The 26,695-nt window shown below is 45.5% G+C and overlaps 1 protein-coding gene across 1 annotated transcript in view; it reads right to left on the bottom strand.

Annotated features, from left to right (window-relative positions):
- Positions 1-2,343: 2,343 nt before the first annotated feature.
- LOC148525183 (carbonic anhydrase 12-like) overlaps positions 2,344-26,695 on the bottom strand; it is a 29,988-nt gene continuing 5,636 nt past the window's right edge. Inside the window, exons 3-7 of the mRNA XM_088471133.1 lie at positions 19,091-19,185; positions 13,434-13,526; positions 12,591-12,654; positions 4,759-4,913; positions 2,344-2,469 (exon numbers count right to left, since the gene is read on the bottom strand). Of these exons, the coding sequence (XP_088327259.1) occupies positions 2,344-2,469; positions 4,759-4,913; positions 12,591-12,654; positions 13,434-13,526; positions 19,091-19,185 (533 nt within the window). The remainder of the gene's footprint in view (positions 2,470-4,758; positions 4,914-12,590; positions 12,655-13,433; positions 13,527-19,090; positions 19,186-26,695) is intronic.

The raw sequence follows: 26,695 nt of genomic DNA, 5'->3' as shown, positions 1-26,695 counted from the left end.
ATAGCAAGCAACCAGATTCTAGCTATTGTCTAGAAGGTGCTAGATACATGATTAGTAGACTCTCATTGGTTGCTATGGGCAACAGCTCAACTTCTAAAAATCTGCACTTTAGTAAATATACCCCCTATTCTGAGTCAGACGGCAATTGGGTAGATCTGTTTTTCCGTGATATTGGGCATTCGGGGTGGGCACTGGGCGGCCACAATGCGAGTGCACAAAACCGCACTGACTTGTGAGAGTGTCATAGGCTCCGTGTGACTCTGAGTTGTGCGTATGGTGGGAGGGAAGCCTGTGTCTGACGGATCCCTTGCACCAGGGCCAGCTCTAGGGGTGTTCGACCAGTGCGGTGACACAGGGGCACCACCCGTACAGTGTGCACCCCTCCCAAGCATCCCGATTTCAGCGGGACAGTAATGTCCCGCTGTTCCACCCGCGGGCCACAGTGGCCCGCGGTTGGTCAAATCGGGAGGTTGGGGACCTCCATCGGAGTGTGAATGGATACCGCGCGCATGCGCGCGGCAACCATTCACGGACGGGAGAGGGCTGGGGGAAGCCTAGCCAGTGACGGAGTGCTGGACTTTACCCCCCAGCCTGACGTTATTTGGAGGCGTGCCATGGGGGCACGCCTCCAAATAACGACACGTAGGGGCATGGTCTATGGTAATTAGGCCACGCCCCCAAATTAGGTCACCCTGCCTTGCACCTACTGTAGCATGTGGCTGGCGCACTGCCGATACTAGTGATGCCAGTTACCGGCGGTAGGCCTAAGATCAATGGGCGGCACAGGGTTTCCACTTGAACACGTGAACCACCCCATTAGACCTTGGGGTAGTAAATCTAGCTTCCGCGGGTGCCTGCAGCTATAGCAACTTGGTATGTGCCTCAGAATCAGCCCCAAGGAGGTCATTCAAGACGGGTTTTCACACCTAACAAGGAAGGCAACAAAATGGATTTTTGCGGACAACAGTTAGAGGGGCCTATTCATCAACACTAAAATAAAGTTTTGAGGACATTTTCCTTAATTACCGTTATTTTAGTATTCATTAACATACTTAACGCAGGAGATATCACTGATATCTCCTGGTTAAGTCCCCCTGCGTTAATTTCCACACTCCCCATACATTAGTATAGGGATGTAGAAATTAGGCTATTCATCAAATTCCGAAAATCATGTACTTTCGGAATTTGCTGGTGTTACTACCCGCACTCACAGGTGCCGTATAGCGGGTTACACTTACCTGCTTTCAGCTGGGCAGGTCATCCTTCAGGTACCTCCGTCGCTCCGGCTGCTGCGCTGTGTGTTCTCCCCTCCGCAATGCTGCTGCTGCTGGGTAGCGTCTCCTATCTGTTCCCCGGTGACACTTGTAAGTGCTTCTCCAATTAACTCCACTTACAAGTGCCACCGGGGAACGGAGGGGAGACGCTACCCGGCGGCAGCAGCTGCAGCATTGCGGTGGGGAGAACATGTTAAAGTCAAAAATAAAAGTTTCGAAAAAAAAAACTTCAGACGGGAGATCCAGGGTCCGCGGCTGCAGTCTGTGTACCAGGGGGTCAGGTAGGTGGGAGAGGGAAGCGGAGGGAGGAGGACATAGAATTACCGCACCTATAATCATTGCTGCGCATGCAACTCTTTTGTGAACGTAACGATGCATGTACAGCTGCGGTAAGTTAGGGCAGATAGGGAAAAGTATCTATTTTCTGAAAAGCTGTCATCACAAAAATGACAGTTTTTCGGAATAGACACTTATGGGGGGAGATGTACTAAGCTCTGAAAAGTGATAAACTGGAGAGTGATAAACCAGCAGCCACTCAGCTCCAAACTGTCATGTTACAGACTGTGTTTGAAAAATTACAGTTGGGAGCTGATTGGCTGGTGGTTTATCACTCTCCAGTTTATCACTTTTCAGAGCTTAGTACATCTGGCCCATGGAGAGGAGGAATGATGAATTCCTCCGGTAATTAGGTAGAACTTTGTGCGAGTTCTAAACCTAATTACCTCCATCGTTGTTTTAGTTGTGATGAATAGGCCCCTGACTCTGGTCCAATACCAAATCAGGCTCACACTACAATATGTTGCAGAATTATTCTCCCCAGTTATTGGAGACCAGTAAGTGAGTGAGCCCTCGGTGGAGCTCCAACAGAATATGTACCGTACACACAGTGTCTTTAAGGAAAATGTGATGCAGATTCAGGTATGTAAATATGTGTTTGCACTTTTCTTATTCAAGAAAAAATGAAGTTACATTTAAAATATAGAAAAATCATAGTTTTTGGAATACTGAGGTCAGAGTACGTTTTTATTGTAGTCAGTTAGGAAACCTCTAATACAAAAGCACATCCACTTTATTGCCTGTATTTGAACACTTTCCTCCCATTAAGAGCCTGGACTGGCCTAAAGTTGTCTGCCATTGGGATCTGAGTTTCTTCTTCCTCTGCGGTAAAGTACAATGAAGAGACGATTGTGTTGTACTATGGGAATAAAAGAAGAAAAGGATTCTGTCAATATTAACAATGCATTTTATTACTAAGTTGTTATGGGGCTTATTTGAGAACACGGTACAAAGCGCAAAGCCCCCAGTGTGTGGGGCTGGTACTGACGTATAGCTCTCTCCTGTAGCCTGTATTGTTTATGATGTCTGTGGAATTCTTGTTTGCCCTTTTGAGCCCACTCAGCAATGAGTTCCGAGCAACCTTCTCTGTATTTTGTCTTTCTTGTACCATTTTTTGGCATGTGTCTACCTAGCCCTCAAGGATAGTGCAACACACAAACTACATACAGAAAAATAATACACAGAACCGGGTTAAGGTCAACAAATGGATATAAACAACAGATATCAAATTAATAGGAAATTGCTAGCAAGAATAATCAAGGTAAAAAGACCACATCCAGTAACTTCTCTCAAGATTTAAAAGGAATTGGATAGAATCCGACTAAAGACACTGACCCCCAGTGGTCTAAACAACAAAATGAATCTGTAAACCCTAAGCCAGGACCATCAAATAAAAAACACACAGAATTATTCCTCAAAGGATTCCATCACCATCCACCGTAACTGCAACATATTCAACCCATGATATAAACTTTTATTTATTACTGTTTTATTTAGCCAGAATCTGCATGTTACAATGCTACTTCTGGCTGAGGAACTTCCAACACTCAGGATATCTGGTGAATTCACGCTGCCAGGGCCAGTAAAAGCTGTGGCCACCGGCTTCACCACTGCCAGAGTACAGAGCCGACATGCCCCCATTTTCTGCAAAGTTGCCCGCCGTTGCCCCCAAACACCAGCAGCATGTCAATCAAGGGCGTTTCCCTGGTTGTGATTCCTTCCCTTGGTTACATAAATCCTAATCCTTCTCTGCCCTGGGATAGGGATTCTATATCTATCTATCTATCTATCTATCTATCTATCTATCTATCTATCTATCTATCTATCTGTAATCACTGCACCATTCAGGGATCAAATTCATATCTGTCTGACAACAGTAAGCTAATAAAAGCTGACATCTGACTGGTTGCTATGTGTGTAGTATATTTGCAGCTCTTTGCTTCATGTTATTAAATAAACCAAAATTTTTTATATGAAAAAAGTTTTAATATGATCAATTAAACATTACATTATTACTTCATTAATGAGAAGTAATAATAAATATGAAAAACTCAGAAACTGAGATCAGTGTTATGAACTGGCTTCTGCATTTAGATTTAGCACTCAGGCTGCTGCGATCAGGAGGTTTATTTACTAAGAGTCAGGTTCTAAATACTAACGCTTCTGATCGTGTTTAACCCTGAAATTTAAAAAGGTAATGAGTTTACTAGCCATGTTTTGCTAGTTAAAATCACTGCCCTTTTAAAATTCGGACCTAGGGCCTCAATCAGCAGCGTATGCAATTGCGAATGCAGCTGCGATTTCATATGGAATACAGGTGCTCATTCAGAACCGCTCACTAGATGCGTACGCTTGCCCGATGCGTATGCAAATTCAGCAAGGTAAGGACAAGGCAGGCGATCGCACAGCAAGGCATAAGCACGCCCACTATGTCTTGGCGTGCGATCGCCCAGGGCCGGCTCCAGGGGTCTGAGCACCCTGTGCCGGCCCTTGAAGGCGCCCTTACATCGCGCGTGGCTTCGCCGCAGCATTTACAGCAGGTCTGATTAGCTGCAGACACTGCAAGACTCGTCACACGCAGCAGGCTCTCAAGCCGCGTAAGCAATCACAGTGGCTAATTTATGCACGCGCATGAAACAGCATTCAAATGGATAGGCACGCAGGCATTTTCCTGACCACTCCCCCGTCACCACCCCTAACTGCTGACAGCCTATCACTGACTTTGCGATGGATTCTTCTTTCTATCCGTAATCGCAATGTGATCGCTGCGCATGCACAGTGCGGCTTCTATGCATGCAAAATGGCACACAATCGCTTGACTGTGTCCGTAATCGCTATTGCGTATGTTGCTGAATCAGGCCCATAAACAGGCTCGGAAGCGCCGGATTTTAGAACTGGACGCTTGGTAAATAAACCCCTGTGATTCAACTAGTCGGTATGAACTGAAGATGATGACTACTAACAAGGTGAACATGCAGATCCCGTTTACCTTGAGATGCGCGCAACTCTTCTTCTGCGCAATATACTGTATGCCTGATTTACTTCTAACTCCACATCAAACATTAAGGGTCCCATTCATCAATAATCATTTGCAATTGCAAGAGGAATCGGCCCCTAAAACACTAGTTTGGCCAGTGAATGTTCTTACCTGTGACAAGCTAATCTGCTGAACGGAGCTCAAGACGTGCCAGGCTACATTCTCAGAGCACGTTGGGGTTGTGAGGGAGCCGCTGTACCTATAATAATTCCCCAAATGGAATGGTAGGGCACTCCTCAAGTTAAAGCTTAATAATGCGCTGTCCCCTGAAAAAATAGAACACATATGAGCAAAATCAAAACAAGTAGTAAAACCCTGTATGGCCACAGCCTGTGTATTGAATAATGTAATTTAAAGTATTTCATTCAATATATAGAATGTATAGAGGCATTGCCTTTAAAAGTATGCATACAGTACAACTAAAAAAGAAGTTACCCCATCAGCCCAAGTCATGGGTGTCTGTTTATGAAAGCCAAAACAGAACTGATGTACACTACCCCACATCATGATATGTGTACTGAGCGTAACATACTTCCCAATCATCCTGATATTTTCCTGACTATTCCACTTACTGAATGTCAAAGGGGTATGGCCTAATGCTGGGCATACACGGCCAGATAAAATGTCTGTCAGACCGACAGACATTTTATCTGGCAGCCTGCCAGCCGGAGATGTCGCCAGCATACACTGTGAGATTTCTCTCACAGTGTATCAGCCCGACATCTGCGCTCCGCCCCCGGGGGAGGAGACATTTCCCTGTAGGAAGGAACACAGGAAATGTCTGTCTGTCGGCCGCGGCTGGGCATACACTGCCCGATGCGGCCGACAGTTTACCGGTAAATATCACATCGGACGGGCATGCTGGACAATCCGGCATACCCGACCGAGCAATATTTAACCCTCGGTCGCCCCCCCCCCACACGCTACAATTATCAGGGTGATCCGCCGATATCAGGCGGATCGCCCCGATAATTGTAGCGTGTATGGCCAGCTTAAGGGATGTGCTCCCAGATTCATGTTATAGGGGGATCATAGCTGTGGCCTAAGGGATGTGCCCCCAGATATGTGTTATAGGGGGCTCATAGCTGTGGCCTAAGGGATGTGCCCCAAGATATGTGTTATAGGGGGAACATAGCTGTGGTCTAAGGGATGTGCCCCAGATTCGTGTTATAGGGGGATCGTAGCTGTGGCCTAAGGGATGTGTCCCCAGATTCGTGTTATAGGGGGATCATAGCTGTGGCCTAAGGGATGTGCCCCCAGATTCATGTTATAGGGGGATCATAGCTGTGTCCTAAGGGATGTGCCCCCAGATTCATGTTATAGGGGGATCATAGCTGGGGCCTAAGGGATGTTCCCCCAGATTCATGTTATAGGAGGATCATAGCTGTGTCCTAAGGGATGTGCCCCCAGATTCATATTATAGGGGGATCATAGCTGTGGCCTAAGGGATGTGCCCCCAGATTCGTGTTATAGGGGGATCATAGCTGTGGCCTAAGGGATGTGCCCCCAGATTCATGTTATAGGGGGATCATAGCTGTGTCCTAAGGGATGTGCCACCAGATTCGTGTTATAGGGGGATCATAGCTGTGGCCTAAGGGATGTGCCCCCAGATTCGTGTTATAGGGGGATCATAGCTGTGTTCTAAGGGATGTGCCCCCAGATTCGTGTTATAGGGGGATCATAGCTGTGGCCTAAGGGATGTGCCCCCAGATATGTGTTATAGGGGGATCATAGCTGTGTCCTAAGGGATGTGTCCCCAGATTCATATTATAGGGGGGATCATAGCTGTGGCCTAAGGGATGTGCCCCCAGATTCGTGTTATAGGGGGATCATAGCTGTGGCCTAAGGGATGTGCCCCCAGATTCGTGTTATTATAAGGGGATCATAGCTGTGGCCTAAGGGATGTGCCCCCAGATTCGTGTTATAAGGGGATCATAGCTGTGGCCTAAGGGATGTGCCCCCAGATATGTGTTATAGGGGGATCATAGCTGTGGCCTAAGGGATGTGCCCCCAGATATGTGTTATAGGGGGATCATAGCTGTGTCCTAAGGGATGTGCCCCCAGATTCGTGTTATAGGGGGATCATAGCTGTGTCCTAAGGGATATGCCCACAGATTCATATTATAGGGGGATCATAGCTGTGTCCTAAGGGATGTGCCCCCAGATTCATATTATAGGGGGATCATAGCTGTGTCCTAAGGGATGTGCCCCAGATTTGTGTTATAGGGGGATCATAGCTGTGGCCTAAGGGATGTGCCCCCAGATTCGTGTTATAAGGGGATCATAACTGTGGCCTAAGGGATGTGCCCCCAGATTCGTGTTATAGGGGGATCATAGCTGTGTCCTAAGGGATGTGCCCCCAGATTTGTGTTATAGGGGGATCATAGCTGTGGCCTAAGGGATGTGCCCCCAGATATGTATTATAGGGGGATCATAGCTGTGGCCTAAGGGATGTGCCCCCAGATATGTGTTATAGGGGGATCATAGCTGTGGCCTATTTTGTTACATGTTTTGTCCCAGTTTGGCAGATATACATGGGCATTTTCACCAGTGATTTAGGAGGTCTATGTCTTGGAGAGAGATAAAGTGGACAGGGATAAAGTACCAACCATTCAGTTCCTAACTGTCATTTTTCAAACACAGCCTGTAAAATTACAGTTAGGAGCTGATTGGTTGGTACTTTATCTCTGTTCACTTTTTCTCTCTACAAGGCTTAGTACATAGACTGTAAAGTTTGTTTTTACTTCGCTCTATATAGTAAAAGGGTTAGAGCTAATCATAGCCCTGTCATTGCTGCAATAACCTTGCTGGTTTCAAGCATCAGGGTATATGTAGTTCCCCGCCCCACCAGTGTACAGAGAGCTGATTCCGAGTTGGTAGTAAAGCATAATAAAGGAGTAACCTTACTCCTTGGCAAAACCATGTTGAACTGCAGGTGGGGCACATGCAAAAGCAGCCAGTATTTCAATAAAAAAAAATAATGTATTTACACCCCTTAGATTGCAACATAGTTTGCCCCAGGGGTTAAAGTGGCTCGGAATTGCGTTCCGTCATATGTATTGGTATGGGAAGCTAGTTCTGCCTCCTCCTCTGGCCTGCTATTTGATTGAGGTCACCGAGGGTACGATGCCCTTGGGGAAGCACGGACATTGATCGAGCCCGAGATAGTGGTACTCACCTGGCGGTGTGTGTGTATGTGCGTATATATATATATATATATATATATATATATATACATACACACACACACATAAATAAATATCTATCTCCATGATGACAGCACACACCCCTGTACTCCACCAGGCCAGTCACTGGTGGGAGACTTGCTCGCCCGCTTGGGCCATCTAGCTCAACCACTCCTCCAACACATACGAATCTCAGCAACCTACTTGTCTTGTCCCTGTCACCTGCCGAAGAAACTAAAGAGTCGACCAAGGGGGCGTGGTCTAACCGTGAGAGATGTGGCCACGCCCCTTAGGGGGGAAAAACCCTTTTTGCAGAGCGATGCGGCATGTCCCTGTGCTCTGAGCTGCATGCGTTATGGTAAGCATTGCAGAATGCAAAGCAAGTCACTCAATTCATCTTTAGAGATAGAAGGCTGCCCGTAATGTGTACACAGTGGTTGTGTGTTATGGGGGGCGATCGCCCTGATCGCCGCCCCCCTGGATCCACCACAGGTGCCGGAGTACCCTCTACAATGGACGACTGAAAACATTATGCAGTATCAACACTGTGTGCACCAGGGGAGTAACTACCGTGGGTGCAAGGGGTGCAGCTGCTATGGAGCCCAAAGCTGAGGGGGCCTAGCTTCCTTGTCAAAGTTACATGTGTTATGTACATTTTTCACCATTGGATGGTACATAGGGGCCCTTACAAACTTTTGCTATGGGGCCCTCAAATACCTAGTTACGCCTCTGGTGCCCGAAGCACCTCAGGGGCCCGCCTCCCGTTGCACTAAGCTCACCTCAGCGGCATTACAATGAGAGAAGCCGCTGATGGAAATTTTGCTATGGGGCCCCCATAACTCTAGTTACGCCCTGGTGTGCACTTCTAAATCAGGCCAGGTCAGGGCCATCTCTTCCATTGGGCTTGTTGGGCAGTTGCCCAAGGGCCTGAAGCTTGTAGGGGCCCAGCAACCTGCCCCCCTACAGCCACGAGTACTTACCTCAGTCCCAGTTTCACTTCATCCGCCGGCTTTAAACCAGTCAGACAGAGTCTCTCTGCATGTCTGGGAGGTCTGATGGGCATGCAGGGGGGTTTAAATTTATTGACCATTTAAATACTTTTCCAATGAATGGGTGGGTAGGGGCCCCAGTGCATTGGTTTGCCCAGGGCCCACACTGCTGTTAAGACAACCCTGGGCCAGGTGTGTGCACAAGGTATTCATCCCAGTCATATTGAGGTTTTACCTTGCTCTTCCTCATTTGTGTTTCCAATGTGTATTTCAGTACCCATATAAGGATACAGCCCGATTAAAAAACAACAAAAAACACTTTTCTGACATTTCTGTACGTGACCTGGGAACTATCAACCCTAGTTGCGCCTCTCTGGCTGTGTCAAGGCACCATCTGAGGGTAGCCCCAGTAACAAGGGGGCAAGATGAGTTTCCACCACTTCTTTAGTACCACTTTAAGTGCTGGTTTGCCCACGTGCAAATATACTACTTTTTTATTTTGCTTTGCTCTCAACTCTGAATAAGCCCCCAAATGTATTGGCAATGCTTAAAAACACACTCCCACAACAGAATATTGTAGCTTGGAGGGGGTGCTACCACTCTTAAGGGGCCTATCCACTAGACGATTTAAATGAGCGATTGAACAATATCGTTATCGTTCAACCGTTCATAAATCATTTGCAAAAATATGTAAAACGACCAGCGATGCGCATGCCAGCTGGTCGTTTAAACATCTATCATCGTGCAAACATGCTGGTCAACCTGCGATAACGTCAGGTTGAGCATGTGTGCAGATGATTGATGAGCCTGCACTGAACGACTGCTCGTTCAGTGCAGGCTCATCACAGACTGACAAACGACTGCACAATTACAATGTCGTAATCGTGCAGTCATTTTCATGTCTGCTAGTGGATAGGCCCCTTTAGAAGTAGCCTTGTGTACAAAAGAAGAAGGAAGTTAGGGCCTGATTCAGACCCACTCGCGAGCGGCTGTCCGCTCGCAAGTGGGTCGATGGTGTGCACTGCGCATGCGCACGACGGAGGGAGCTCCGTCGTGCGCATGCGCGAGATGGGACGAGCGAAGGACTTTCCTTCGCTCGTTGTGTCTGATCAAAGGGGGCGTGCTGTCGATGTTGATTGACAGCACGCCCCCTTTGGTGGGCGTGCCGGGGGCGTGCCTGCCAGACGGAGGCATTCCCAAGGGAACGCCTACCGTCAGAAGCCGGCCCCACTGACATCACTAGTGATGTCAGTGGGAGTGATTTTGGCTCTGATAGAGCCAAAATCACTCCTGGCCTTGCGGTTGAGAAACTCAACCGCAGGCTTCTGCTCATCCTGCACGCTCGTATAGGCTGTGGGTGGTGACCCACAGCTATACGAGCGTCCAGGAGGACGCTCCATAATTATGGAGGAGGGCCCTGATTCAGAGCGAGCGCTCTGGTCAGAGCGTCCGGCTCTGAATCAGGGCCTTAGTTTGCAGAGCTTGGTGAACATGTTTGAGTAAAACCCACCAATAGCGATCTGACAGGGGTATTACACATCGGGCTCACAAGAAAGGAAGCGTTTCTTTGCAGCAACCACAATCGTGTAATTCTGTGAGGTACTGTATGTACAAAAGCCAATTAAATAACTGTTGTTCTCACCTTAAACAAAATCAACTGCATGTTTATCAGGGTTTCTTTGCAGCAATGAGACCCTGATATGCATTCAATTGAGTTTGTTTAATGTGAGGGCAACAGCTATTTATTTGGCTTTTGTACATACAGTACCTCACAGAATTACACGATTGTGGTTGTTCTTGCTTATCTTTTTTCTATGTGACCACACTGAGGAAATTATCCCTGAAGGCTGTACATGTGGATCCGTCAGAAGTGTGGCTCTATTGAAAATACATATACAGTAGTACTACTGCTCCAGTCTGGACGTTGAAAGTAACCTTTGTGTACATCAATCACCTATTTTAAGTGAGTGGATCAACTGGAACACTTAAATATCACCGTTACATATATACTGTATATAGACTCTCATAATTTTCCTCCTCTTTTTTGCATGTACTGTTGACCAACGACGGAGGATTATATCTATTATGGTTTCACATAGGAGTGAAATTAAAAGCGCTTTTTGGCCTGTCCATTGTATTACTTGTGGGATTGTACATGAGTAGTGTGCCTCAGGATTGGACTAAACTGTTGTTTTTTGAAGCAAGAGTCACAAGCTAATTTATATCTAATTACTAATCGGGCTCTTCACCACCTGTAGGGTCTGTTAAATAGAACTCTGCATTTTAATCAGCAAATTGATTTAGCGCCTAATATATAGTCTTCCCAGCATTTTTTATCTATCACAATTTAGGGGTCTATTTACTAAGCTGTGAACAGAGATAAGGCACCAGCCAATCAGCTCCTAACTGCCATGTCACAGGCTGTGTTTGAAACATGACAGTTAGGAGCTGGTTTGCTGGTACCTTATCTTCGTTGACTATCTCCAACCAAGGCTTAATAAACAGACCCCTTAATCTTTTGGATGTCAACAAGACAGTAGTCTTACTTAAGGAAAGATGAAGTGAGAATAATATTAGACTACCTTATAAATTCAGAATTATAACAAAGAGCCACCTAAAAATGATCTCTTGCACTCAGGTGTGCCCTAATGGGGGAGTTCCTGTTGCCCGGAGACACACCCATAGCTCTTTGTAAATGTAAGTGTTGAGAAGCTGCAGTTTGGAATAGTTAGGTCTGTAACTCCACCCATAGCTTCTCAACTGTCTCCACCTGTGACTCTAGCCCCTTATATGTACAATGAGTCTGCTTCCTGCTGGTACTAGAAGTAAAGAAAGAGCTGAGAGATGAAAGCCACTTCCTTTTTTTACAGTTACTGGCAAGAAATTTCTCAAATATATGTTTCACCCAGTATAAAACTTGAAAGGAACAGTCTAGTTGTATGTGACAGTAGCATGTGAGTATTGTGGAGTGCATGACATCAGCATGTGGTGGTGTGAGTCGTAGTATGGTATTGAATTGGTTCCCCATGGAACCCTCATACTGAGCAGCGACCGCTAACATTGAAGGGCAGCAATCAGTAGCTTCTTCTTACCTGTTAATATGCCAGGTGCTGCTCCTCCATGTCAGTGTTTGGCTAGTTGTGTGGTGCTTGGCTATGATGTCAAAACACAGCAATACTCTCCCAATCTGAAGGAACAGAGAATGCCACCCCTCCTTCCCCCCTGCCTGGCAACATAATAAGGGGGAAGAGTGCAATACCTGAAGTAGGGCTGGCTATTGATGGTTAGCACCATCCAATCAATGGTTTGCCAACTATGGTCAATGGTGTTGCCATGGATAGCAGAGTGATGGCTTTTTTCTTCTCCCATGACATTGGGTATATGGAGCTTAGCTCTGCACCCCGACATGACCCACAAAGCCCCACCCCCTCTCTATATTGGCCTACTGCCAGGATATCACGAGCGATGAAGCCCCACCCCCTACCCTGATTGGCCCGCTGCCCCGCATGTCACAGAGCAGGCATGTAAATTGATGGGCGATGGAGACCATCCATGGTTAAGCCTTTACCAGCAATCCCTAAACTGAAGGTCACAATGGAGGTTAGTGGGGGATGCTGATGTTGCAAGTAGTCTTACTACTCTTAAATGTATTACAGAATTTCAGTAGAATGATTTATTACCTGATCATCATCATTGTGTTGATGATTGTGACTTAAAAAAAAACAACTTTATTTCTATAAGAATTTAGGTGCAGCTAAAACCAGCTTACCTTTGTGGGACACTTCGGGAAGAAGTTCGATAAAGCTACTGAAAAATTCATTTGTTGCTCCAATCTGGAAGCAAAAATACATACAAATGCTAATAGAATAAGTTATTAATATTATATATTTTTCTTACATTTTACTTATATCAGTGCTAAACTATAGATCTACAGTATTCTGGAGCTACTGTACTGTATGAATCAAACTCCACATTTTCAGAAAATTTCCCTTCTGAAATGTTTATATGAGTCTGTCCAAGGGTTATCATTAAAAGCTATGCAAGAAATGAGGAGAAAAACTTCTGCGGGAAAGACAGAGCTCCAGTGCATCTAAAGGCCCCCATACACGGTGCAATATAGCAGCCGATCCGACGGATTGAAACGATATCACTGTTATAGCGTTCCGTATGGGCCCGTGGGATCGTACATCGCTCCTCTAGATCTTACATGCTGCACAAGAGATCTGGAGATGCAATGTACGATCCTATGCAGCGCTATGCGGGGAGAGCGGCATATCGGGCAGCAGATTGCTCCGTGTGTGGGGACAACCCAATATGTCAGCCGTCGGATCGCTCCGTGTGTGGGGACAACCCAATATGTCAGCCGTCGGATCAGTCGTCGGATCGCAAGGTGCAAATCGCACCATCTGTGGGGCCCTTTAGGAGAGACTGCAAATGTATTAGCTGATGTTGTCTTATAGTAAAAAGCTATTTTAATCATATTCAATTTCAGAAACAGTCATCTGCGCTAAAGACTAATTTTAAAAATTGTCCTTGGCTCTCATTCTAAAGAATTTACATTTATTTCCCTTTTTTTTAGTAATCTCTACAAAGGAGTAACAATAGTCCTTACTTCAAAAAGTTGACCAATTACAGCCAGGCCATCCGATTTCGTTTTGGCTTCTGCTACATCTGCATATTTTGTGTTGTAAAAAACAAAGTGCATCTGTGGGGGGAAAAATTATAGTAAGTACATGTCACAAAATTGCCATTTAAAGATGTATTCCCAGGTAATGTCAAAAATTTTTTTTATAAAAAACCCTCCTTAGTCTTCTACAGAAGTCACCTCCTGACCATACACTTAGGGATCAATTCAATTAGCTGCTGGAGGGGGAGAGTTGCCTTTACAATGGTGTGAAAACGCCATCAGCTGAACCTCAACTCATCCCCCTAGTGGCCCGATCTCATCCCAGACTCGTGGGGGGTCAATTCAATTAGGAGCAAGGGGGGCAAATTGCAGTTGCAAGGGCGTGGCAATACCAGTAACTCGCCCCCTCACGGGCCAATTTCCTGCTGGACTCAAGGATTTGATACAGCCCTCTGGGGTTACTGAGTGTCCTGTATTTCTGTATTTATAATGTCGGTGACCTAATCCCATTGGATGAGTAATGGGGGTTTGTAAGGGGGTGGGGTGTCATGGACCATGGTTCTACACTATTGCTGGGATTGTACAGTGGTTTACTATAAAAAGTGTATTGTCCAGTGATCTTGGTTGCTGTTGTATAAACCAGTATGTGTTTATTGCTGATAAGTACTGTATATTGGGTGTATGTTTGTACAGATATGCCCAGCCACATCCTTGGCCGTAGTGCAGCAAATTGTGCCATGCATGGTGCGAGACGCACTCCGTGATCGGAGACGCGCATTTGCGTCTCCATAGAAATTAATGGGAGATGCAGTACCGCGCTCGGAGACACGCATTCTCATCTCCATAGGACTGAATGGAGACACACTCCCGCGATCGGGGATGCACCATAGCGTATCGTGGTGCATAGCGCAATGCGCGTGCATGTTTGTGCCGCGATCAGCCACATTGAACTTGGGCGCATCTGTACACTTAAATGTGCAGTATATAATCTCCTGAAAGTCATGACATGTTCATATAATGATAACTCACTTGGGCGTGTATTTGTGTACATTACGTTGTTTATTATATATTGTTGCAGATGAAGTGCGTTGTTTATGGCTCCATTGTTCATTTTTCTCTCTATATAAGATGTGTACAATACTTATATGGTGTTATTTTTCATAACTGTTGTACATAATAGCTAATCATAAAAATTAGATACAGAATAACAGAACAGTAATGACATTGAAACATGCAGGCACATCTTGAAACCTTTAAGTTAAGATAGGGAAAAACAACAATTAATGAAACACACTTATCATTAAATGAATATGAATAAAACAGAACTACATTGAGACACAGGATCATCAAGAATAAAACAGGGATTACCAGTATTGAAGACGCTCAATACCACACTGTAGATAACTATGAAGTGGGATGTACAGTGTAGCAAAGACTGAAGCAGAGACTAGAAGGATAAAAGATGTTCTTAAATAAAAAAAGTGGTTTGTGTAGCAGTCTCTTACCACCACAGGTAGAAAGGGTACTCCCTAAAAGAATATACCTGATACATAGGGGCATATTCAATTGGGAGTGAGGTTTAGCGAGGAAAAACCCTGCGCCCAATTTTGGATTACCACAGGTATGCGCACTCCCGATACCCGCTGTATCCAATTTAAAAAAGTGGTCGCAGGATTTTCAGCTCTGAAAACCCTGTGTCGCGTAAAAAAACAAACAAAAAAACTGCACTTACCTGGGGGTCTCCGGTGGTCTCCGCGGCTCCCGGTGGCTTCCCCTCTATCTTTTCACTGGAGAGGGGGCTACTGGGAGTCCCGGGGGCTGCAGGGAGGCTACAGGGGCAAGGGCTGCTGGGAGATGTAGTTCTCCCAGCGCCCATTCCAGGGGGCCACACTGAACTTGGGGGGTACACATACGCTCATGCACACATACTCACTCATACACACTTACAAACAGTAATAAACACTCACACACACTGACATACTCACCCTGCTGCAGAAGACCCGGCTTCCGACGCTGGATGAAGAAGACAGCGCTGCAGAAGATAAGTAATTAAGAACCAATTAAGCTAATTGGAAACTTCCAATTGATTACTTAGTCCTCAGGAGAGGTACCACCGGGGTGCCAGAGCAAGTCCCACAGATTTTTCCAAAAATGTAGGTTTTTAGAAAAAAAAAATCACACTTGCTCTGGAGGTGTGAGAATAAAAACCTCCCGGCGCGCAAAAAAAAAAACGCACCTAATTTAATAGCAACAATCCCGCACCTGCAGGAAAACCTTGCAGGTGCAGGATTTTCACTTTTCTCGCCCCCAATTGAATAAGTCCCATAGTGTAATAAACCCTTTTATTGGATAGCCCTTTGCCTCTCAATTAACAAGAAAATAGTTTTAACCCACAAATCATTGTCCATATCATCATTTCAATAATACTGTGATGGTGGGTACACACTACACGATATGCTCCCTGAGCGATATCGTGTAGTGTGTCCCCGGCAGGCTGTGCTCAATATCGTCCATGACTTTGAGCACAGCCGCTGAACGATATCATTAACGATATCATTCAGCGCCGGGCTCTCTCCACCATTCCCTGACATGCAGCAACCTGACAAGGTCGTCAGGTTGTGCTGCATGTTCAGGCGATGGACAATGTCGGAAACGACCAGCGGGAGTGCGCAACGCTGATCGTTTCCGACATAAAAGTGCATGATTTCTGCACGATTACTGAGCGATTGCACGATTACGATGTCGTAATCGTGCAGTCGCTCAGTAACATCGCCCAGTGTGTACCCACCATAACACTCATGTGCAACCAACGCCATCCACATTGTACCTATTCCAACAGATACACCCATAAATGTACTGCTTTGAAGCACCCCCGATCCATCGGTCAATACTTAGTAAGAGCAGCTCCCAACACCCAGTTCTCAACCCCTGAGTGCAGAATCCACACCCTCCTGTATTCAAAATAACTGCAGTTAAGACAACCTAGTGGTGGGCCTATCTGACAGCACATGGAAGAGAGCTTGCATACATCTTACTGTCAGTGCTCTGCAGTCTGCTGGGAAACTGGTTTCCGGTCTTTATTAGTCTAGTTCCAAGTCTTCCACTCTATTTCAGAAGTGGCATTGAAAATTGGAGGTATAGTCAACAAGCATGTAAGTGAGCATGAGACTAACATACATATTGCAGGCTGGCTATGAGTCACACATTTTTCTCTGAGTACAATGCATTTTGTCTGGTGGTATGCAGACTTCATCAGGGATATGCCAGCCACCAGATGACCCCCTTCTCTGGACAGAACCTACTGCAGAAACTTTGCACCTAGACAAACTGCAGTCACAATGAAAGGGGTACAAATACTTTTTTTTTTTTAGTTAAGTAATTGTTATTACCATTTTAAGAAAAAAGTAACATAACCAAGAATATAATAAATAGCAAGTAAGACATATGGCTGTCAAAGAAGTAGTGTATATATATCAGCATATTTTACAAATTATAATAAATATGATAAAGTCAGTGCAATTAATAATAATAAAAAAAGGAAAACATTCCATGGTGTTCAGGGTCAGATTAACAGAATATAAAAAAATAATAATAATAATAATAATAATAATAATTAAACAGCATACACAAAAAACACATCACTACCCCTGTCCCGGCGGAGGCCATATTGAGACTGGCACTAGTGTGACGCCACCTGGGGCACGTACCCTGCCCAACTCCCCTTTGTTACGCCACTGCAGGTTCTAGACTTTGTGGAGCTCAGGGCAAAAGTTCCCATTAGCCCCCCCAAAAAAAAAAAATCTTGTATAGATATCGTTCCTCTGTGTGAAATGGGGCGTGGTTTATTCACCCTGCGGTGATTGGTCACTGCAACTTTTCCCATCCGCAGGACACTGCAAACCCGTGGGACACTGCAAACTGATGATGGGAAAGGCTCAGGCTCAGTATACACTAGTATCACAGATATCTCCTGCTTACCTTTCTCTCTCGGAATGGCCCGCTGTCCCCATACACTAGTATCACAGATATCTCCTGCTTACTTTTCTCTTGTGGAATGGCCCGCTGTCCCCATACACTAGTATCACAGATATCTCCTACTTACCTTCCTCTCCCGGAATGGCCCGCCGTCCCTATACACTAGTATCACAGATATCTCCTGCTTACCTTCCTCTCCCGGAATGGCCCGCTGTCCCCATACACTAGTATCACAGATATCTCCTACTTACCTTCCTCTCCCGGAATGGCCCGCTGTCTCCATACACTAGTATCACAGATATCTCCTACTTACCTTTCTCTCACGGAATGGCCCGCTGTCCCCATACACTAGTATCACAGATATCTCCTGCTTACCTTTCTCTCGCGGAATGGCCTGCTGTCCCCATACACTAGTATCACAGATATCTCCTGCTTACCTTTCTCTCTCGGAATGGCCCGCTGTTCCCATACACTAGTATGGGGACAGAATTCATCAAGCTCCGAAAATATAATATTTCAGAGCTTGAGTGCGAGAGCATTCGCCATCTTCAGATGGCGAATGCTCCCGATACCCGCTCCTTCCCTGTGGAAAGGAGTCCCGGGTCATGAAGAGGGATCTTTTCGGATACCTCTGCTTCTGTCCGTCTCCTTCCACCTGACGTCTGGGCTGTTGTGCGCATGCGTGACCTGCAGGTGGTGCGAATGCGCACTCCCATCACGGCTCCGAAAGGAACAGTGAAAAGTTTCACTGATTTTCGGATCAGCTGTCACTGCGCCGGAGCAATGATGAATTGCTCCGGAATCCGCAGCGAGTTAGAATGTTAATTATCGGACCCCAATAATTAACATAATGAATAGGCCCCTAAGGGGTAAATTTACTAAATGTTGATTTAGCTAGATTTAAAACACACATGGGCTTTCCAAACGCAAAATTTGCATATTTATCATCCGTAGGGTTTCATCTTCAATTGGAAGTTGAAACCCTACGGATGATAAATATGCAGATTTTGCATTTAAAAAGCCCATCTGTGTTGATGAGTGACCATATAGACGTACAGTGCTGCCAGCCTAGTCTATTATACAGGTCATAGAACTCTGCGGTGACCTCTGATATCTATAGTAATGTAAGGTGGGGGGGTATATTGCAGCTTATGATACACAAGATTTAATTACATTTTGTAAGAAATAGAACTTGTGAACAGTATTAGCAACTTCTTACGGTTTTAGGTTGATCAATACCAATAAATGTATAAGACTATGGGGAGTTAGATCACCTTTGTGTCACAATTTCCGAACAGTAAAATGCGTTAACTAAATAAACACGATTGCTTGTAAATACAAATTTGCAAAAATTGCAAGATGCGTCAGTCTGCGCCAGAATTTGCGCCAGGATTATGTCATGCATACATCACATACACTTACACTTACTTTTTGTTGTTAGAAATTGGTTTATTGCTAATTATATACAAATGTTTTTCTTTCTCCTGGTTTTCCTTCTCTTTTTTAAATTCTGATGACAGCACTGTAGGCAGGAGTTAGTTTTGCTCCTACTCATGACTTGCTCTCTGCAGAGAGTCCATACATAAATAGAGCATGAGGGTTCACCATCGATCTTCCTCTTCCACCATCGATAGTCTTGCACCACACGCTCTTATATGTCAGCATACAGCTTCTCGTTTATGCTCAGTTGTTTCTTTATTAGCGCCACCCATGTTCGGGGAGTTGGGGCGACAGGGGCCATCCATTTTCTGGCTATCATCACCTGTTAGAATAAACAATTTATCCAGAAATAGATGTGGATTCCGATTAACCATGACAGAATGCTGACCAGCATATAAACATATGGGTCATCAGCATTCTTACAGCCAATGATGTTTCCTTCTCCATTGTTAGAACTTTCTTCCACAGGCCCCTCCGGCTCTTCCTCTTCACCTATACTGGGAAGATTTTCTTCCACAGGCTCCTCCGGCTCTTCCTCTTCAGGTATACTGGGAAGATTTGGCCTAAATGCATAGCTGTTGTATTTGTAGATCCTACGTTTGCTATACATTGGTGGGGTGGTGATGATTTTTTCAAGAATATCTGCTTCCTCTTCTAACGAGAGATCCATGAATTGGACATTAGAGCAGATGTCAGGATTTTGAGCTATGGCAGACGCAGCATAATCCCCATCATCATCTTCGTCTCTACAGCATTTGCTTCCGCAACATCCCATTTTGCAATGGAAACTTCTTACCTCCAGCTCCCTTCAAGAAGTGAGCACCAAGCCAAACAGCTCAGTGTATATGATCCATATGTGACCTCATAATGGCCAGGCTTAGTAATACATTGTGACATCACCAGTCTGTGTAATCAGCAGAAGCAGCATCTGTCATACCTATGTGGCTTTTTCTTGTTATCCACTATCCATGGATTATAATGAAAAATACTGTCCCCAGTCATTAACAACCGGAGTTGACCAGTGACAAAATCAGCACCATTAGTCAGTGCTACCTATGCTTACTTATCAATCTGCCTCCACTTCCACAGTGATGCTGAATGTACCCAAGTAGAACAATAAATATATCGTGAGATGAGAGGGCCGAACTGATGCTGATGTGTTGCTTTATTTTAAATAGTTTTTGTTATAGGAATAATAAATATTACAAAACTATTACAATGTCAAGAAAATCATGGAAAGCATGAGATAGCACTGATCTGTTCAATTTAATTTGAGTGTTGTGGGCGTGTAGACCGACTTCCTTGCTGGTGTGTAAGAACAGTGGCCGGGTTAAGCTTCCACATGCAGTCACGCGGATATTTAGTATACATGAGCGGATTCTCGCATTACCATAATGTAGTAAGCAGGCAGCCGTAACAGTGACCAGGGATATGTCTCTCTCAGAATCAGCCTTGCCACACCTCCCTGTTCATTGGGTACACCCACTTTGGCAGATGGTCACACCCCTTTAGCAGGCCCCTATCACTGCATTCCCCTGGTGGGCCCTTCATGCTCCAGTGCACAGTCCATCACTGCATTGGTGGAGGGTTTGCCTGTATCCAGGCCTGAAGGACACACAGTCACGGCGATCAATACATGTTTTCTCCCATCTCTGGTCAATTTCAAAGAGGAATGAAGAATGGCCAATATTGCCCACCCTGGGGAAATTGGGGCATAGAAAAGGGCAGGATGTTTTAGCAAGGCACCCCACTAAAGCAGCCTAGCGAGAACACTAGTAATGCCCCTTACACAGTATCCCACACACAGGGCCGGATTAAGGGAGGCAACCGGGGTGGTCGTCCCTGGGGCCCCACACACGGTCGGTGTGACCCTGCCAAGAACAGGTGTTCAGTGGCACCTGTTCCCAGATTGGAGGCTCACTGCCAGTCAGTGTCGCTGCATACAGTGCAGAGCGGCTGCCCTAGTTACAGCCCTGGCCACAGTGGTCAGGCACATACCATATTTGTATAAAGCATTATGCAAAGCCTTCTTGAATGCAGTACCCTGGGTTGCAGAGCAGGGAGAACAGGAACAGTAGGCTTGATTCAGACCCGCTCGCGAGCGCTGAGAGCTCGCAAGCGGGTCAATGTTGGGCCAGTGCGCATGCGCACGACGGACCCGGCTCTGTCGTGCACATGTGCAAGACCCGGAATGCGACGGGCAAGCCATCGCTATGGGTCTCGCTACAAAGGGGGCATGCTGTCGATGGTGAGTGACAGTACGCCCCCTTTGGTGGGCGTGCCGGGGGCGTGGCTGGCCAGACGGAGGCGTTCCCATGGGAACGCCTACCGTCTGGGGTCGGCCCCACTGACATCACTTGTGATGCCCATCATTTTACTGGTAACGGTCTGCAAATCTGCTGATCATGGCCATACACTAGCAATCTACAGCCCCAATGATCTGTGAAATCCAACATTTTGAACAATCAGATTTAACAATTCCAATCACTTTTTGGTTGCAATCTGCGATCTCTGAAGCCCATACATTGCAGATTTTTATACACAATCGATTGCAAATTGCACGATTGCTGCAATCCATCTCTGATGTATGGGGGCCTTTAAACGGTACACACATCAGCTGAGCGCATTATAATTTATTCCTTCGTTGCATTTCATCCAGCATCACTGGGCACGCACACACATTTTTTCACTCTCTTTGTCCTCTTTTGAACTAAACACAGCGGTTCAGCACATACAGAGAGTGAGTTTTAGGCGCAGACCTTCTGCATATATTTACATATGCCCCTCTTTCAAACATTGTCCTAGAAGAATAAGGGATTTTCTTCAGTTAGGTCTTGCTGCTAACCACCAGAACCCCCATCTAAGTGAGCGCCTGTGACACCATTTTTCTACTAATATACAGAGCTCTGTTTGGCACCATATTTGTTGTCCTGTCTAATATAAAGAGCCATACAGTATTTGGTGCCAAGCTGTATCCGGTGTCTATTTACTTGCACAATCATATCTGAGCTACCATAAGCACTAAGCGGTCATATTTGTTGCCGAAACTGCTATTTGTAGGACCATAGCCTTATTTATCTCACATCACACTAGGGGTGTGCACCGGCCACTTTTCGTGTTTTGTGTTTTGGTTTTGGATCTGGATCTGGATCTTTCTTCGTGTTTTGGATCTGGATTGGTTTTGCCAAAACCACCCTTCCGTGTTTTGGGTTCTGGGTTTTGTGTTTTGGATCTGTATTTTTTTTTTAAAAAGCATAAAAACAGCTAAAATCACAGAATTTGTGGGTTTTTCTGCTCCTATGCTATTATTAACCTCAATAACCTTAATTTCCACTCATTTCCAGTCTATTCTGAACACCTCACACCTCACAATACTGTTTTTATGTCCAAAAGGTTGCACCGAGGTAGCTGGATGACTATGCTAAGAGATACGAGTGGGCGGCACAAACACGTGGCCCATCTAGGAGTGACACTGCAGTGGCAGACAGGATGGCAGTTTGAAAAACTAGACCCCAAACAGAACATAATGCAAAGAAAAAAAAGAGGTGCAAGATGGAATTGTCCTTGGGCCCTCCCACCCACCCTCATGTTGTATAAACACTTTAACAAACCAATCATTTCAGTGCCAGGGTCTGCCACACGACTGTGGCTGAAATGATTGGTTCGTTTGGGCCCCCACAAAACAAGCTGGCAATTAATGTGTCCCTGCACAAACTGGTTCTACGGAGGCAAGATGTCGTCCTCATCATCCTCATCCACCGATTCCTCACCCTCTTCAGTGTTGTGTACATCCTCATCCTCACAGAGTATTAACTCGTCCCCGCTGGAATCCACCACCATAGGTCCCTCTGTACGTTCTGGAGGCTGGTCTCCCTGGAAGAGTTGATAATTCATTTTTATGAACATCATCTTCTCCACATTTTGTGGAAGCAACCTCCTACGCCTTTTGCTGACAAGGTTCCCGGCTGCACTAAACACTCTTTCGGAGTGCACACTGGAGGGGGGGCAACTCAGGTAAAATAGAGCCAGTTTGTACAGGGGCCTCCAAATTGCCTCTTTTTCCTGCCAGTACATGTACGGACTGTCTGACATGCCTACTTGGATGCTGTCACCGATGTAATCCTTTAACAGACAGACGCACGCTTGTCGCTGCTGCTTTGAGGATGCAGGTGCGGCTACAGCCCACACAATTCACAAAGACAGAAAAAAAAATAAGAATTTTTTTATTGTTTGTGGAGCGCACTTTGAGGGTTACACCACCCTTTAACAGACAGACGCACGCTTGTCGCTGCTGCTTTAAGGATGCAGGTGCGGCTACAGCCCACACATTTCACAAAGACAGAAAAAAAAGAATTTTTTTATTGTTTGTGGAGTGCACTTTGAGGGTTACACCACCCTTTAACAGACAGACGCACACTTGTCGCTGCTGCTTTAAGGATGCAGGTGCGGCTACAGCCCACACATTTCACAAAGACAGAAAAAAAAAGAAGAATTTTTTTATTGTTTGTGGAGCGCACTTTGAGGGTTACACCACCCTTTAACAGACAGACGCACGCTTGTCGCTGCTGCTTTGAGGATGCAGGTGGAATCTAGACGGGATTTGGAACCGGGGACACACTACCTCCATCAATTGTCTAAATCCCACTGCACTAATGGCGGATACCGAACGTACGTCTAACACCAACATAGCAGTCAAGGCCTCAGTTATACGTTTTGCTTCAGGATGACTGCTGTCGTACTTCATCCTCCTCGCTAGGGACTGTTGGAGGGTCAATTGTTTAGTAAAAGTAGTGGTATTCCTACTTCCTCTCTGGGATGATGAACAACTCCCAGCAGCAGCAACAGCACTAGGAGGAAGTGGTTCTTGATCTTTCCCTATTTTATTTTTATCGGAGAAAGTTTGGTCCTCCATTTATGTTATATTGATATATACGTGCGGCTAAGGCGAACACAAACACAGAAAATATTTTTTTATTTTTGCTGGAGAGTAGTGCACTTTGTGGGTTACACCACCCTCTAAGAAATGAGCCAGCCGGCCCTTTACTTATGGGACACAGGCGCATGCTTGGCTCTGCTCCTTTGTTGATGCACGTGCGGCTACTGCGCACACAATTCACAAACACAAAAAAATATATTTTTTATTTTGTTTGGAGTGCCCTTTGGGGGTTACAGCACCCTTTAACGGACAAGCCAGCCAGCCTTTTACTTATGGGACACAGGCGCACGCTTGGCGCTGCTCCTTTGTTGATACACGTGCAGCCACAGTGCACACAATTCACAAACACAGAAAAAATATATTTTTTTTTTGCACTTGGGGGGAGCACCCCTGATGGACAGAGCACCCCCTGGACAACACTACAGCACCCCTTTAGGACTGGGACACTGCACAGGACTTTGGAGTGGACACAGCCCCTATGGAGAACTGACTGCACAACACAGTCCAGCCAGCCCCTATGGACTTTGAAGTAGTGGACACAGCCCCTATGGACAACAGCAGCACAGCGCAGCACAGCACAGCACAGCACAACACTACACTGCACTACACTACACTACACTACACAGCCCAGCCAGCCCTAACTCCCACCCTCCCTCTTCACTGTCCACAGCCAAGTGAGAAAATGGTGCCGACGCGGGTACCTTATATAGGATCCAAAACCCGCGAGACCCAGAAGGCGGGATGATGAAGTTTTGCCTCGATTTCAGATCCGAGTCAGGCGGGGAAAGTCGAGCCTGACTCGGATCGGCCTCGGATCGGGGGTCTCGGATTTCAGAAATCCGAACCCGCTCACCCCTACATCACACCCATGCTGAACTACCTAGAACTCAGTAATACATTTGCAGGTACATAAACACATCCCTAACAATTGAATGCTATGGAGTCATGGCATCAGAGCAAAAATAGTTTAGACATTTCATGATAAATCAAAATGGATGATATCATAGATAGGTGCATATTTTCCATATTCCATGTGAGCAAACAGATGGAGCAAACAGGAGTAATACAGTTGTCACTCACCTCTAGTGGGAAGGCTATGCCATTGATTTGATGCTCTGATCCCAGATCAGTACCTTCTGTATTGCCAAAATGAAGGTGAAAAGCAACAAATTTATAGATATCACTAAGGCCTGTAGTGCTTAGATAATGCACTGAATCCAAGGCCACTTCAACTGTAGGGGCACAGAGAATATTGTGATGTAAGTTGAGATGCAAGTGTGTGTATTTATAAAGCTTTGCTATACAGTAGCACAAGGCACAAATGTCATTTTGCAGCAGTATTAGCAATCTTAATTTTTGTTCAGTATTCTGCGCTATGTGTATGGATAAAAAGAGCAGCTCAGTAAAAAGGGATACGATAAAAACAAGATATACCAGCGCTAGTAATCATAAAACTAAGAGAATGTATAAAAATTTAATGTTTTTAGCCCTTTTGAGCAACAAGTAGGAGTTAGTGGGGCATAGATGTTTTTAGTTCGTTAATAATTATTTTCCATATTTTTATTTTATTTATTTTTATAAGAGAAAGTATTACAAAGAAAAAAATCATCCTTTTACCATGTGCATACCGCTCTTTTTGTGATGTCACATCCAGTTATGCACTTCTGTTTTTTAAAGATTTTCAATAAAATTTCCCTATAAAAGGTCAATTCTTGAAGATTCCCATCCTTGAAAAAGTGCCTGCAGCAGCATGAAACGCGTTGAGACTGAGCCAAGTGGAGCAGTGGATTGCACCAAGCCATCCGTGTTTGTTACACACGATCCGGGCTCCTGAAGTCATCGGCGGGTGACGCTGCAATTGAATCCCCGACTGGTCGCTGACAGTGATCCACGGTGGACTACAGTCCTTAGACGTAGGGTTTAATAGGGCTAGTATTAGCATCCAGCCCACACCTCATGGACTACAGTGTGCATTATCTGTAAGCGGACTAAAAACATCTATGCCCCACTAACTCCTAATTGTTGGCCAAAAGGGCTAAAAACATTAAGTTTTTATACTTTCTCTTAGTTTTATAATTACTAGCACTCGTATATCTAGTATTAGCAATCTACATAAGATGTTGGAAAGGAGATGTAGTCAGCATCCCAGCAGTGAGGATGCTGCCAGCGGTGGCGGAATCCCAACAGCAGTCTGAATCCTGGCTCCAGAATGCCGACCGCTGACATCCCGATGGTGAGTGTTAGGTTTAGGGGGTGAGGGTTAGGCACCAGGGGGGGGATTAGGGTTTGGGTTAGGATTAGTTAGGCACTAGGAGGAGGGTTAGGATGCAGGAGGGGAGAGATAGGAATAGGCTGTGGGAAAGGTGGGTTAGGGGGAGAATTAGGGTAAGGGTTAGTATCTGTCGGGATGTCAGTGTCAGTATTCTGACCATCTGCATCCTGACCGCCGGGATCCCGTACCCAGCCTGTTGGAAAGCACTAAAGGTTAATGAAGACATAAATCAGAAATAGCCAGTATTCCTCTACAGTACGTCTGGCATAACATATGGCAATCTCTAAATCTGTATTACAGGTCGCTAGAGTGCCGGTATTCTCAGCTTGGTATCATTTGGGATATTGTCAAAATCAATGACATATATATTCACTAGGGATCGCAAGTGCGAATGCAATAGCGATTAAGCACGCAGTTCAACTGCGATAGTATGCTAATTCATTGCAGCACTACACAGGCACGGCCACATTACCTTATACATATCCGTAATGTTTAGCAAGCCTGCAAAACCATCAGTAACATCGAGTACCATCGCAGCTTCACGCACACTTGCACAAGCTCTGACCTTACTCAGAAATTGCTCAGTGCCACGCACGCTATGACTCCTCAGGCTGCGTAGGCCCT

The sequence above is a fragment of the Taudactylus pleione genome, unplaced genomic scaffold (genome assembly GCF_031769625.1).
Source record: "Taudactylus pleione unplaced genomic scaffold, aTauple2 ptg000110l, whole genome shotgun sequence".
Taxonomy (NCBI): Eukaryota; Metazoa; Chordata; class Amphibia; order Anura; family Myobatrachidae; genus Taudactylus; species Taudactylus pleione.
Note: the sequence above shows the minus strand (reverse complement) of the source record. Positions and strands in the feature narration are given on the sequence as shown.